Genomic DNA, 12,440 nt, shown 5'->3' on the forward strand with positions numbered 1-12,440 from the left:
TGCTGCATCACTGAAGAAGATAAAATGGTGTAGATCTTAACTTTCCTTCTGTGAACGGAACACTTTGCATTCATGGAGCAAGGTTTTCCTGCTTCCTCCTTCCTTCTGTTGCCTCCTGTACCTCCTGAAAGTTTGCTCCTGAGGTTTGGAGTATCCTTGGAATATGATGTGGGATATGGGATGGCTCAGGAGGCATCAGGTTGAAAAGGGAGTTGATGAAAGTCCTTGCCCCCTTTAATTGAACAGAGGAACAACTTAGGAACTGAATCAGTGTTGACTGTTTTATTGATTGAAATGTTATGTATTAGCTTTCCAACGAAAGTCAAGAGTGTATCTTAGTTGATTTATAATACTCCACATGGAATTTTCTTTTTAGGAACTATTGTGAGTATAGGAGATCCCAAGAAAAAATATACAAGATACGAAAAAATAGGACAGGGGTGAGTACTGACTATGAAATGAGTTAGTGGAAGTACCATTTTCTTTGTCTTATTTGGCATTTGGTTTCTGTTTACAAAACCAGAAGTATCAACAATAGATTAGTATACATAATAACAACAACCAGATGCAAACCTCCAACAGAAGTAGAAATTTTGAAACAAATATTTTGAGTGCTTTGCTACTTACCCTTTACTTTATGGGATGAGGAGGAACATTTGAAAAAGAATTCCAGTCATTGCCATTTATTTGTTGTCTATCTTTGGACTGTTACTGGGGCAATGGAGTAGGAAATTAACTTACCTTAAGCATCAGTTATCTGACTAGTAGTCTGTGTCTAGATAATATTGCAAAATTAAAGGAAGGTCTTGCTTTTCCTATTCCTTATTTTACAGTGGAACCTCGAGTTGCGGACATAATCCGTGTCGGAGGCACGTCCGCAACCCGCAGCGTTCATATCCTGAAGCGCCGTGTCTGCACAGGTGCTGGTGCGATTTGGCGCTTCTGCGCACACGCAAAGCGCAATTTAGCGCTTCTGTGCATGTGCAAGCGGCAAAACCCAGAAGTAACCGGCTCCGGTACTTCCGGGTTTCCCGTGATCCGTAACCCGAAAACACATAACCTGAAGCGTCCGTAACATGAGGTATGACTCTATAGGCATTGATCTTATTCTGTTGACTTTTTTTAACCTAGAACTGGAATAAAAATGAAGTACAGTGAAAGTTAGTGCAGCCTCTTTACCTGTTCATGCACATATGCATTAGAGATGTGAATGTTAATAGAATTGTGTATTTTCTTTTCATAGGGCTTCGGGTACAGTTTTCATTGCCATTGATGTAGCAACAGGACAGGAGGTAGGAACAATATACCTTCTACCACCTTTGAATTTTCTTTTTAGAGTGGTCAAATCAAATGTTACTGTGCTTTGGTTTTTTTTTTTTTTTTGGTTTTTTTTTTAAAAGACTCATCTCCCAATAGTGAATTCCTCATAGCTGTGTGCAGAAGTAATTGCTTTGTACTGTAGAATCAGATAATAAATTTTAAAATAACATTTTGCAAAAATCAAATGCATGGAATTGGTTCTAAATTAGCCTTCTGCAACCAAGTGGCTTCCAAATCTTGTGGACTACAACTCACATCATCCCTGAATGCTGTCTAGGACTGATGGGGTTATGGTCCATAATATCTGGAGGGCACCACGTTTGGGAAGGCTGTTCGAAATTCCAAAAGGAAGTTAAGTTGTTAATTAAACTCTCCCATGTTTTTATCATAGAAAGCTGCTTCTGTTTAAAGAGTTAAATTATAATTTATAATTTGTTATGCTGCCTTCATTTGTGACTATGATGTTTGTGAGAGCTGGCCCTTTCCCAAGTTTGTGGGAGAGCTAGTGCTTTCTTTTTTTTTTTTTGCAATAGAGCCTTATCTGTCACTCTTAGTTCATAATTAGTAAGAACTGAAATAATGACTTTTAAAATGTGGAAAACTGAGTTTCTTGAAAATAAATGTGAATCAAAATTGGTGTCAACTACTGTAGACCCCATTTTGGGGGTGAGAAAAAATGGACACACACCACTATACCTCTTTTTTGGCTGTTTGGTGCCCTTGTTTCAGATTCAAACCATAAGAGCTAATTTTAGTACTGGGCTCATTACACATCATAGATACTTCCTTTCTTCCAAATATTACACTTCCAACCACAGCATTACATGTTATCAGGCTTAATTGTGTAGTCTTGTTGCTGTTGTTTTTATTTCATTCTTCTGAATGCAATAAAACTACCTTATGTTCACCCCTGCACATTCTTGGCTCTTGTAGTTTCAGACTTTGTTGTTAGTGAACATTTCTTTTGCGGCCAAAATGTCCTGCCAACTTTTGTCTGTGAGGATTATGTTAGTTACTTGGATCAGTTGATCTGTCAACAGCAACCAAATGGTTATCTCAGGAAAAGGAGTGTAAAGAAACTACCCATTTGCCTTTTTATTGTAACATTAGAAAATGCTAATACTACAATTGTCTTTCTTTGAATATAAACTTCTGTTGAATCCCTTTTCACCCTTTTAGGTTGCTATTAAACAGATAAATCTTCAGAAACAACCCAAGAAGGAGTTAATTATCAATGAGATCCTGGTAATGAAAGAGTTGAAGAACCCAAACATAGTCAACTTTTTGGACAGGTAACGAAGCACATGCTATAGCAGCTAGAAAGTTTGGACGTGAAAACCCAAGTTCAACACCTTACTAGGTTGTGAAGTTCACATCCTTGGACAAATCGCTTTTGCCTTTTTTTCTATCTCGTGAGAGACCAGGGTGCTTCTCTAAGTCTTTGGAAGAAGGGTGGGATAAATAGGCAATGCATAGTAGACTGGCCTCTCTCCTGAGGTACAGAACACATTTAAATATCTGATACTTCTGTAATATAGCCTGAAATAACTCCTTATTCCCTGTATCATTTGTTGTCATAAGTCAGGTTGTCAGTTCAGCTTCTTAAGAAGTCCAGATAATGGAGACATTTTATGTATTAATAACTTCATGTACCAGACCTATATTTTGTAGACACGGGAAGTGTCTGATACAAGACTTATGTTCCTGGAAACATGCACACAGACCTTCCTGCTTCAAATATTGCTTCAATTTTGGATCTTTTCCATATACAGTGGAACCTCGGTTGGCAAACACTTCGGAAGACAAACGTTTCGGCTTTTGAACGCTGGCAACCCGGAAGTGAATGCTTCCATTTTCGAACGTGCCTTGGAAGTCGAATGACTTCATAGAATCATAGAGTTGGAAGAGACCACAAGGGCCATCGAGTCCAACCCCCTGCCAAGCAGGAAACTTGTGAGTTCTGAGACGTCTGAGGCTTGTTTCTCCATTTTTTCAATGGATTTTGCCAACCAGCAAATTGAGCCTCGGTTATTGAATGTTTCGGAGGTCGAACGGTCTTCCGGAAAGGATTACGTTCGACAACTGATGTTCCACTGTATATTTTCTCTGGTTTTTCCAACTATTTTGCATTTTGTTTTTCATCATTTAGTTTTTGGTTTGGATAGCCTGACACCTTCAAGTGAAGGGCTGATTATAAATAATTTCAATAAATATTTTTGTATATTTTCTGTGATGTAAATCACATTGAGATTGTGTTGCACATGGTGATACATAAAGTTGTAATAATAGTAGTAATTATCTTGTCTCAATAATTTGTTATGTTTGAACTTCATCAATTTCTACCTTCAGTTTCCTAATGGAAGACGAATTGTTTGTCATAATGGAATATCTGGCTGGTGGATCCCTCACAGATGTCGTTACAGAGACTTGCATGGATGAGGCACAGATTGCCGCTGTCTGTCGAGAGGTAGGTGATTGATTGAAGAAAGAGAAAATTTGTTTCCCTTAGCTAATTGACTTTTATTATAATTGCATTTACATTACTGAGGCAGGTTTATCAAGGCTGGGAGTTGGAAGCCTGTAGCCCAGCATTTGTGTTTGAGCCTTGTGAAGTAGCAGTGGCCATGCAAGTCTTTTCATCTTCTGAGATACAAACCACAACATTTTAAGAGTACACACTGTCTAGTTTTCACCGAGTTGGCATCCCTGTATCTAGTCTGTACCAGTTCAGACCACGGGAGGGTTTACATAGTGAAATACTCTTCACAGAAGAAAAAGATTTGAACACATAGAGAACAGTGTTGGAGAAGAGTAGTTGCTGATCCAGTTGTAGGGATTTAACTCATACTGGATGCAGTAGCACTCTCCATAAAAACAGAGGTTAGTAGTTTGAAGAGTTTGGTGATGATTCTGGTGGATGCAGCTATTGTTAGGTTACTGTTGTGAGATCAATGAAGTGCAAAAACTACGGAGAAGGTTCAGCAGAGATTTCAGCTGGCAATTAGTTATTTCATTCTTTTTAAAGAAGAGAATGACTAAGCAAAGTCTGGCAAATGGCACAATTGACATAAGTTAACAAAGTGTATTGGATAAAGAGAAGGAAGACAGCATAAATCAAGTTTTGAGATAGAAGGTGCCCCATTGCAAATTATTTTATAGACCACTGGAAAGGCACCGTATTTTTCTGTACTATAAACATGCTTCCTTCTGAAGTAAGCATATGAAAGACCTTTCACTGAAAAACAGTGGATTGACCTTAATTATGTCAATGTTTATTAATGATTTTGTTTGATGTTTTTAGCTGGAAACTCTTTTGATATTAAAAAAGAGTGAAGATTTATATCATGGACATATTGTGTGTATTAAACTTGTTAAGATTGTAAATATGGAACATAATTTTAAAAATTGCTAGACTATACAAATCATTTGTTACCTAGTGAGTAAAGCGTAGTTTGAGGTTACTAAACTGTCTCTAGCCAATGTGAATTTTGAACATGTCTAGACAATATCCCTCCCATTGTTTCCATACAGTGTTTGCAGGCATTGGAATTCCTACATGCCAATCAGGTTATCCATAGAGATATTAAAAGTGACAACGTACTATTGGGAATGGATGGATCAGTTAAACTGAGTAAGTGCATGTCAGTTACTTCCAAACATGAAATGTGTGGCTGAACAGTTGGGTGGTGTTACTTTGCACATAAGTTTCACAGCAAAATTCACTGGTATGAATTTTAGTGTAATAGCTGCAGTGACAAATACAATTCTGGGCTCAACAAGTCTTCGCCACTAGAGTGGCTATGTGGCTGAGAAGACAAGGAGAATATATTATTTGGAAGCCACATAAATATTTTTGCATGTATAGATCAGATTGCAGTATAAAGTAGGTTAAACGTAAGCCAGCTTCATAACCCATGGTTTGAAATAGGCTTGTTTTGAAACTGACACAATGGACTGATTCACACATAATGTTAAACCATGGTTTAGTGCCACATGCATGAGCTTACACACGCCTTCCTCCACCCAATGCCCACAATGTGGCTTTGGAAGCATTTAATTGCATTTTCATGGACTCCTGGCTTCATGTGTCATTTAGATAAGAGTAAAAGCTGTAGATGGTATGGCAGAGTACCTGTTTGCCTTTAAACTAAACAATAGGTTCCATTTACAAATGTAAAGCAGCTTACCATCACAGTCTGCATTGTTTAGCACATGGGTAGGCAAACTAAGGCACTGGGGCCGGATCCGGCCCAATCGCCTTCTAAATCCGGCCCGCGGACGGTCTGGGAATCAGTGTGTTTTTAAATGAGTAGAATATGTCATTTTATTTAAAATGCATCTCTGGGTTATTTCTGGGGCATAGGAATTCGTTAATATCCCCCCCCCCCAATATAGTCTGGCCTCCCACAAGGTCTGAGGGACAGTGGACCGGCTCCCTGCTGAAAAAGTTTGCTGACCCCTGGTTTTGCACACACTCTGCGAGTTTGCATTTTTTTAAACCAGCAGATGGCAGTCTTGATTAGACTAACCTTGGAATTGTTCAGTTGGCCAGAGTCCTCAGTAGCATTCTTCTCTTCCGCTTCAGTTTAAAATTAGATTTGAGTACAAAAGCTAAGGCTCAAGGTTGGGATAATTAAGAAACCAGAAGTACAGAATATTAAATACTGCAACAGCTGCCTTCAGTAATTTTAACTCGTGCGCTGCAATAATAGATTAGTAAAACAAATATGCTGTATCATAGATTTATGAGCTTAGTCAATAACTCCACAGATTCCATTAAAATTGTGTCTTATAAGTTTAAAACCTCACTGAGGGTGGGGGCTTACACTAAAATGAGATCCTTTTTCACAAGTCCCATGTCTTTTGTGATAGTTGATCAATTGAGCTCTGAATTCCTTCACTGCATCGTGTTGCAGCAGCAGCAGAAAGAACACGGCTGGGCTGAATGTGCAATAGTGTGAGGTATAAATAAGATGGTAAATCTATGAAGTGGTAGAATGAGCCAAACCATTTCTCACTGCAGGTGTGTGCGGAGGTTACGTTTGTGAGTGTCCCCCTTTGTGAAGGATCCTGCCAAGTACAAAACTAGCACACATGGAGTGGTCTGGGCTAGAACTTGTCTTCTGGGTTGTTGCTACTGTGTCTTTAATGTATTAGGCTTTAAAAGAAAAGAAAAATGCAGGGGATTATTTCAAATCTGGAATCTGCTACCCACAATTTAAAGTAGTACAGTCCACTCTACCACCTCATTCTGCTACATGTGTTTTAATAAGTGGTAGAATGAACTGCACCTCTGTTGGTGGTGGATTCTGTTGCTAAAAGGATGCCTTCGGGGGGGGGGCGTGTTGAAGGAGCATCGTGTGGGCACTGAGACATCTGTAGCTTTTTCTGGAAGCATAATTGGGTAACAGGGATACACCCAAAGTGTAGGACTTACTACTAATTTAACTTTCCAATAACTGCACTCTTTTCTTCTTTTTTTGTAGCTGATTTTGGTTTCTGTGCGCAGATTACTCCAGAACAGAGCAAACGTAGTACTATGGTTGGAACACCTTATTGGATGGCTCCTGAAGTGGTCACACGAAAGGCCTATGGCCCCAAAGTGGATATCTGGTCCCTGGGTATCATGGCTATTGAAATGGTCGAAGGCGAGCCCCCATATCTCAATGAAAACCCTTTGAGGGTAAGGCATAAGTTTTCAAGGAACTCCCGATTCCCTGGAACATAGCAAAACACAGTAAAAACCCACAAATTTTGAATGATTTTTCAGGTCCTTTTCAGTTCTGATTTAAACTCAGGTGCTCATACAACCACATTTTTTGTTTTTCATAATGCCAATGTTTGTTTGTTGTTCTTTCTTGCAGGCATTATATTTAATAGCAACAAACGGCACTCCAGAATTGCAGAACCCAGAGAAATTGTCCCCAATATTTCGTGACTTTCTAAATAGTTGTTTGGAAATGGATGTAGAGAAAAGAGGGTCAGCCAAAGAACTGTTACAGGTAAAGCCGCTGGTATCTTGCAAATGGCATCAGTTGTAGACAGTGCTTTCTGTTGACAAGTCAAGCTACTGTAAAGGAAGACTGATATACGATCAACAAATTCAGAAAAAAATGGGATAGAACGGGGAACATAAAGGTAAAAAAGAATGGTCGAATTCCACATTATGCTAATACAGTGGTTCTGCCAGCACAAGCATTCTCTCTTTGCCAGATGGAAGAATCTCCCTTCTCCTTGCCCTGTTGCATTGTTCTGGGGGTTCTCCTGACTCTTATAGAGTACATTGGTATAAGGGAGGGAGTCCTGTTGGGCCAGCAGGAGGCTTTTAACTGGCTTCTGTTACTGCACCGGGATAGCTGAATCCAACCTAGTATCTTTGCACATCTTAAAATTTTATTAGTAGATCTATATGATCACTCATCAATGCATGTTCCCTGGACAACTTTTAAAAAGAAAGTAATAGCATTAGTAGTAGTAGTAAAAGAAAGTAGTAGTAGTAGTAATGATAATAATAATTGCAAACGATTGACTAAGGATTCAGCTAAGTTTTACTCAGAGTAGACCTGTTGAAGGCAATGACCCTTGGTATAAGTTAATTTTAATAGCTCTGCTCTGAGTAAGACTTAGCTGAATACCACCCACTAATACTGATCATATTTTAGTATGACCTAAGCACAGTAGGCAACCTGTCTCCCTGGTCATCTCTCCTTTGCATTTTTTGCTAAGTGTATGACTCAAAATGCTGCTGCTGGAGTTTCCTTTTAAGTGTTCTTTCATTAAAAGGTTGTTTCTTTTCTTTTTTGATAGCATCCTTTCCTGAAACTGGCCAAACCTTTGTCAAGCTTGACGCCGTTGATCCTAGCAGCCAAAGAAGCAATGAAGAGTAACCGTTAGCATTGCTGCTGTGGCCTTCATCATTTTTGTTTTTTTGTTTTTAAAGTTTTTCATAATATATAAATTGTTGCTCTTGTTAGGGAGGTTGAAAGTCTGCAAAAGGGAAAAAAAATCTCATCTGGAAGACACAAGAGAAGAAAAAATGGTGGTGGTAGTAGTGAACTCTTCTGGAAGAAGTTGTGAACTGAATCACTGGCCTTTTCACCACTTTTGCAGACAACTCTGATGTATTTTCCTATGCCTGGGAGGTGGTTTTTTTTAATGACTTTGCTGTACCAGATCCCATTCATTGTGCTCTGTTGGGCACTTTCAATACTTGAACAACAGATTCAAGCTTTTGGAGGGAGGCATTACTTTGATCTGCTGACCTCCCCCCCTCCCCCTTCCATTTGTCAGTCATTCAAAATATTGCAACATCTGAGTTACTAAAAGGCGGATATGGTAGAATTGTTAGCTATAACTGTATTGTAGCATTAACCACCCAGCTACCTAAGAACTGTAGTTTTTTTCCAATGACTGTTCTTAAAGACAGAAGAACATGAGTAGAGGGGAAGAAGAAGGTTCAGCAACGTCTGATAAATAATTTTGTTGCATGGACTTTTTAACATAAGGGAAAGATGCCTCTGAATTTAGGAGATTGAATACATGTGGGGAAGAGGAAAAAAGTGTTGCTTTTCTTTTCTTGGTTAATGCTCAAACCATCCCGTGGGCTCGGGGACTTGTCTTCCATTCCTTCCTTGCCTGTGTAGGCTTGTTGGTAACATTTTAAAGGGATGTCTTGAAAGTGTGTGGTTTTATAGCAAAGTGTTGTATCCATGTTCTGACTTGGGCTTTGGGCTTTATGCTGGTGCCTTCTGAATTTTTAAATTGCTCTTCTTTGTCTTAAGTACCTTTTGTATATGTTGTACATTTCCCCTCCAAAGCAACTTTGGAGCTGTCAGGATTAAGTATTAGAGCTCTCTTCCTTTTTATATGTATAAAAATGTATATCTTCACCATTTCTACTAACAAAGACCCAGCAGATTTTCAAAAATAGAAGATCCAAGACTTTTTGTATAATTCAGCCAACTGAATCTTCTGAACACCAAAAGTGCTATTCTGTGGAGACAAACAATTGGAGATGGCAAAGTAGTCTAGATTCAACATTATTTGAATTGGCTTGTGAGTGGCTGCAGAACCTTGCCTTCTCATGGTTCTCTTGAAAGACTTACCAACTGTTATGGCTGAAGACAAACACAAGATAAAGTGCCTCCCTAAATGAAAGAAAGTAATTGGAGCTGTAGAGGAATTGAAGTTCTGGTTGAGGTGGTCAGGTGCACCGTGGGGATTCTTCAGTCACATCAGCCTTCTAGAAGCACTGTGTTTTATGTGCAGCTCTTTATCAAGAATTGCCAAGTGATGTGCTAAACAGTAACATAACAGACTTACTAATTTGGTGCTATAGCTTTGTCGCATTCCTACGTGGTATTCTTGGGAGAACATTTTAAAACCCTAGCTAAGAGGCAGTCTTTAATGCCTTTAATGCCTGATGGTCAATGAAAAGCCTGTTTCTTACCTGTGTACAATATTAATATGTGTTGACATAAGGGCATAATTTCTGCTGGGTTTTATGAACAGGTTTGCAAAATTCTGGGTTCTGAGTCATTGCATCACAAAAGGCTCCATTCCCTCAGATCTTGGAGCTTCTTGCACCCTGCTCTGTACCAACAAATGCCTTATTAATGCTGATGAAAGCAGTGCCATACTCCAACTTGCAGTCCTGTGTCCTATGAGAAGTATTCATTTGAAAACTGTAACAAAGCAGCCCAGTTGCTTTCAGAGCATTTTGAATGTGTTTTGGTTTAGTCCAAGAAATGTGGTGTCCTGGTCTGAGTGGTATTTTAGGTGGTGTTCTTCCTCTGGCCATAACTCGCAATACAGTTACTATAAAGTATAGAATAGCCATGCTCTTAAATTTGATTTATGTGAGTCAAACAAAGACATTTAAAGGATTCTCTTCAGTTACCTTTTCTTACCTTTGAGCTGTCGTCTGTTGCTGGCAATGGAATATGTGGAACCCATGACTCCTGCTGTGAGATAAGTGTATGTTGGTGTTTTTATGGTAGCAATTAAAGGTAACACTTCTGAAATAAACAAAAAGCAGCATTTACTGATTTTTAATGTGATTAAAAATTATCTTAAATGAGTAGTTGACTGCCTCATCATGAGGGTTCTCAAATCCTCCTTTAAAAGTTGCTTACAATTTGGGTTGGCTCAGGACTTGCTGAAGCAGGACCCACTGGCAACTCTTGTGCCAGTCATGATCATGAGTACTATTACAGCATGTCTGCATGGGTGCTCTTAAGTATAGCAGCTTTGTACTACGGCACTGCGTTCATCTAATTTCCCTGTCCACTATTGCAATAAAGGGTTAGGGATAGAAACAGACATGAACTAAATGGGAACTCTCTGTTTAAAGCGAGCCATCAGGAAGTTCCTGATTATTGCGCAGTGATGCATGTGGTTTGTATGGTACAAGGACTGAACATGTATTACCAATGTCTTAAAGCTTGGTTTAGAAGTGGAAAAGTGGCAGTCTTTTCCTCCCCGTCCCCTCTAATGTCTGCTTTGAATGTTCAAGATTGTATCTTCTGGGCACGGAAGTATAGCTTATGAGCACAGGAGTAAGAACACTCAGCATAAAATTGCATAGGTTATTGACTCCTAACTGCTCTTCCTGCTAAAGATGCCTTAACCAAATATCCAGGCACCAATGTGAGTAAATATTGATCGATTCACATAGTTACTCACGGCTTGCTCACACAGTCATCTTAGATTACGGTAGATGTTAAGCTGTTCAAACAGTATCCTGAATACTCCAGCATCGTACCAGATCCCAGTTCAATTCATTGCTGCAAAAGACTGTTTTGTAGAGTTTGAAATGGTCGTAGCTGAGCATGTATTGAAGTGTTCAGGGCAACCACTTCATAGCTTCAATATTCAGTCTGGGCTTACAAAAAATGCCCCTCCCCCCAAGTTCTTGGCTGAATCAGTCTTTGAGTGTTGGGCATGTTTGCAATGACACGTTATGGTTATTGGTGTGAACCTACAAGGAGGAGAGAAGGATAGAGAAGGGTATCTCATTCCATGAAAGCAGGCTTACCTGGAATGACTAGTTCCCAATTCTGCCCCCCCCCCCGGCAAAAAAATCCAGTTGAAATAGACATGACTACTTACCACAAATAAGTTTAGCATTTGCTGGTTTGAATGGAGACATTAACAACTTGAGAATATAACTGATTAACTTAAGCAATCACCATATGTGTTCTCTGGAGTAGTTTGGAGTCAATTAAACTCTTCTGTTAAGAGTTACAGAATTTCTTTGTCTTCGTAGCTGGAATTAAGTACATCTTCTTGAAATTGTTTCCTTCTCTTTGTTCCCTTTCTCTCACTTCATCAGATGGAAATGAAAGTAGTGCAAGCTTTCAGGTTTTTTTTCCTGTCTTCAGATTTTGTTGCCTTTTGTTTAATTTAATCCCATTCTGTTATTTAATTGTTACTGCAATATTAACTACTGTATTTGACTATGTTTAATGACTTTGTTCTTTCAGGGCTAGAAATAAACATTTCTAAAATGCTTGATGGTTCTCATTCTCTCTCTCACCCTCCCCCAATAGAGAGGCTTACTTGAGTTAACAGGGACAGAGAAGAATTTTTGTTTCGTACTATATAGTGTGATGGTTCATTTGATGTAGACTTGCAGCTTAGTTATCATTTGTCTTCAAAGCTTTTGTAACACCCAGCGAGCAGCTGCAACTTTTCCGTTCTGAGCACTGCTTTCAAAGCAATTCTGTAAAAACAGCCATGAACATTTCGCTCCCATGTTTTTTGTGCTGTTTAGGTTGTTATACAAGTTGATGGATCAAATCGGTTCTTCGGCATCTGTATAAAAAGCCCTTAATGGATACTTTATGGAGATTAATTTTAGCCATCTGTTTGGCAACTTAGATATTTTGCAGATGTGCTTAAAATTATAACTTGATAACAATGTTTTGTGCATGTTCCTATTGTTAGGGTTCACAGAGTCAACCACACACCTTTGCCTCTGGATACTGTCAGTTTTGTTAAGAATCAGGAGTGTCCATTATATCTAGTACCCTGGGACCAGCTCAAGATGTCAGAAAAGATAAAGCACCATGTGGTTACCCCAGGCCTGCTTAGACTTTTGTCCCCTTTCTGGATTGATT

General features: G+C 39.1%; 1 protein-coding gene across 2 annotated transcripts in view; it reads left to right on the forward strand.

Moving 5' to 3' along the window:
- Positions 1–11,830, forward strand: part of PAK2 (p21 (RAC1) activated kinase 2) — a 41,073-nt gene extending 29,243 nt beyond the window's left edge. For both annotated transcript variants that reach the window (XM_081007308.1, XM_081007307.1), the window contains 8 exons: positions 377–440; positions 1,244–1,292; positions 2,500–2,612; positions 3,670–3,787; positions 4,852–4,951; positions 6,807–7,003; positions 7,185–7,322; positions 8,128–11,830. In XM_081007308.1, the coding sequence (XP_080863434.1) occupies positions 377–440; positions 1,244–1,292; positions 2,500–2,612; positions 3,670–3,787; positions 4,852–4,951; positions 6,807–7,003; positions 7,185–7,322; positions 8,128–8,214 (866 nt within the window). In that variant the 3' untranslated portion in view covers positions 8,215–11,830. The remainder of the gene's footprint in view (positions 1–376; positions 441–1,243; positions 1,293–2,499; positions 2,613–3,669; positions 3,788–4,851; positions 4,952–6,806; positions 7,004–7,184; positions 7,323–8,127) is intronic.
- Positions 11,831–12,440: the final 610 nt, after the last annotated feature.

The sequence above is a fragment of the Podarcis pityusensis genome, assembly GCF_964106645.2.
Source record: "Podarcis pityusensis genome assembly, chromosome: 5".
Lineage (NCBI taxonomy): Eukaryota > Metazoa > Chordata > Lepidosauria > Squamata > Lacertidae > Podarcis > Podarcis pityusensis.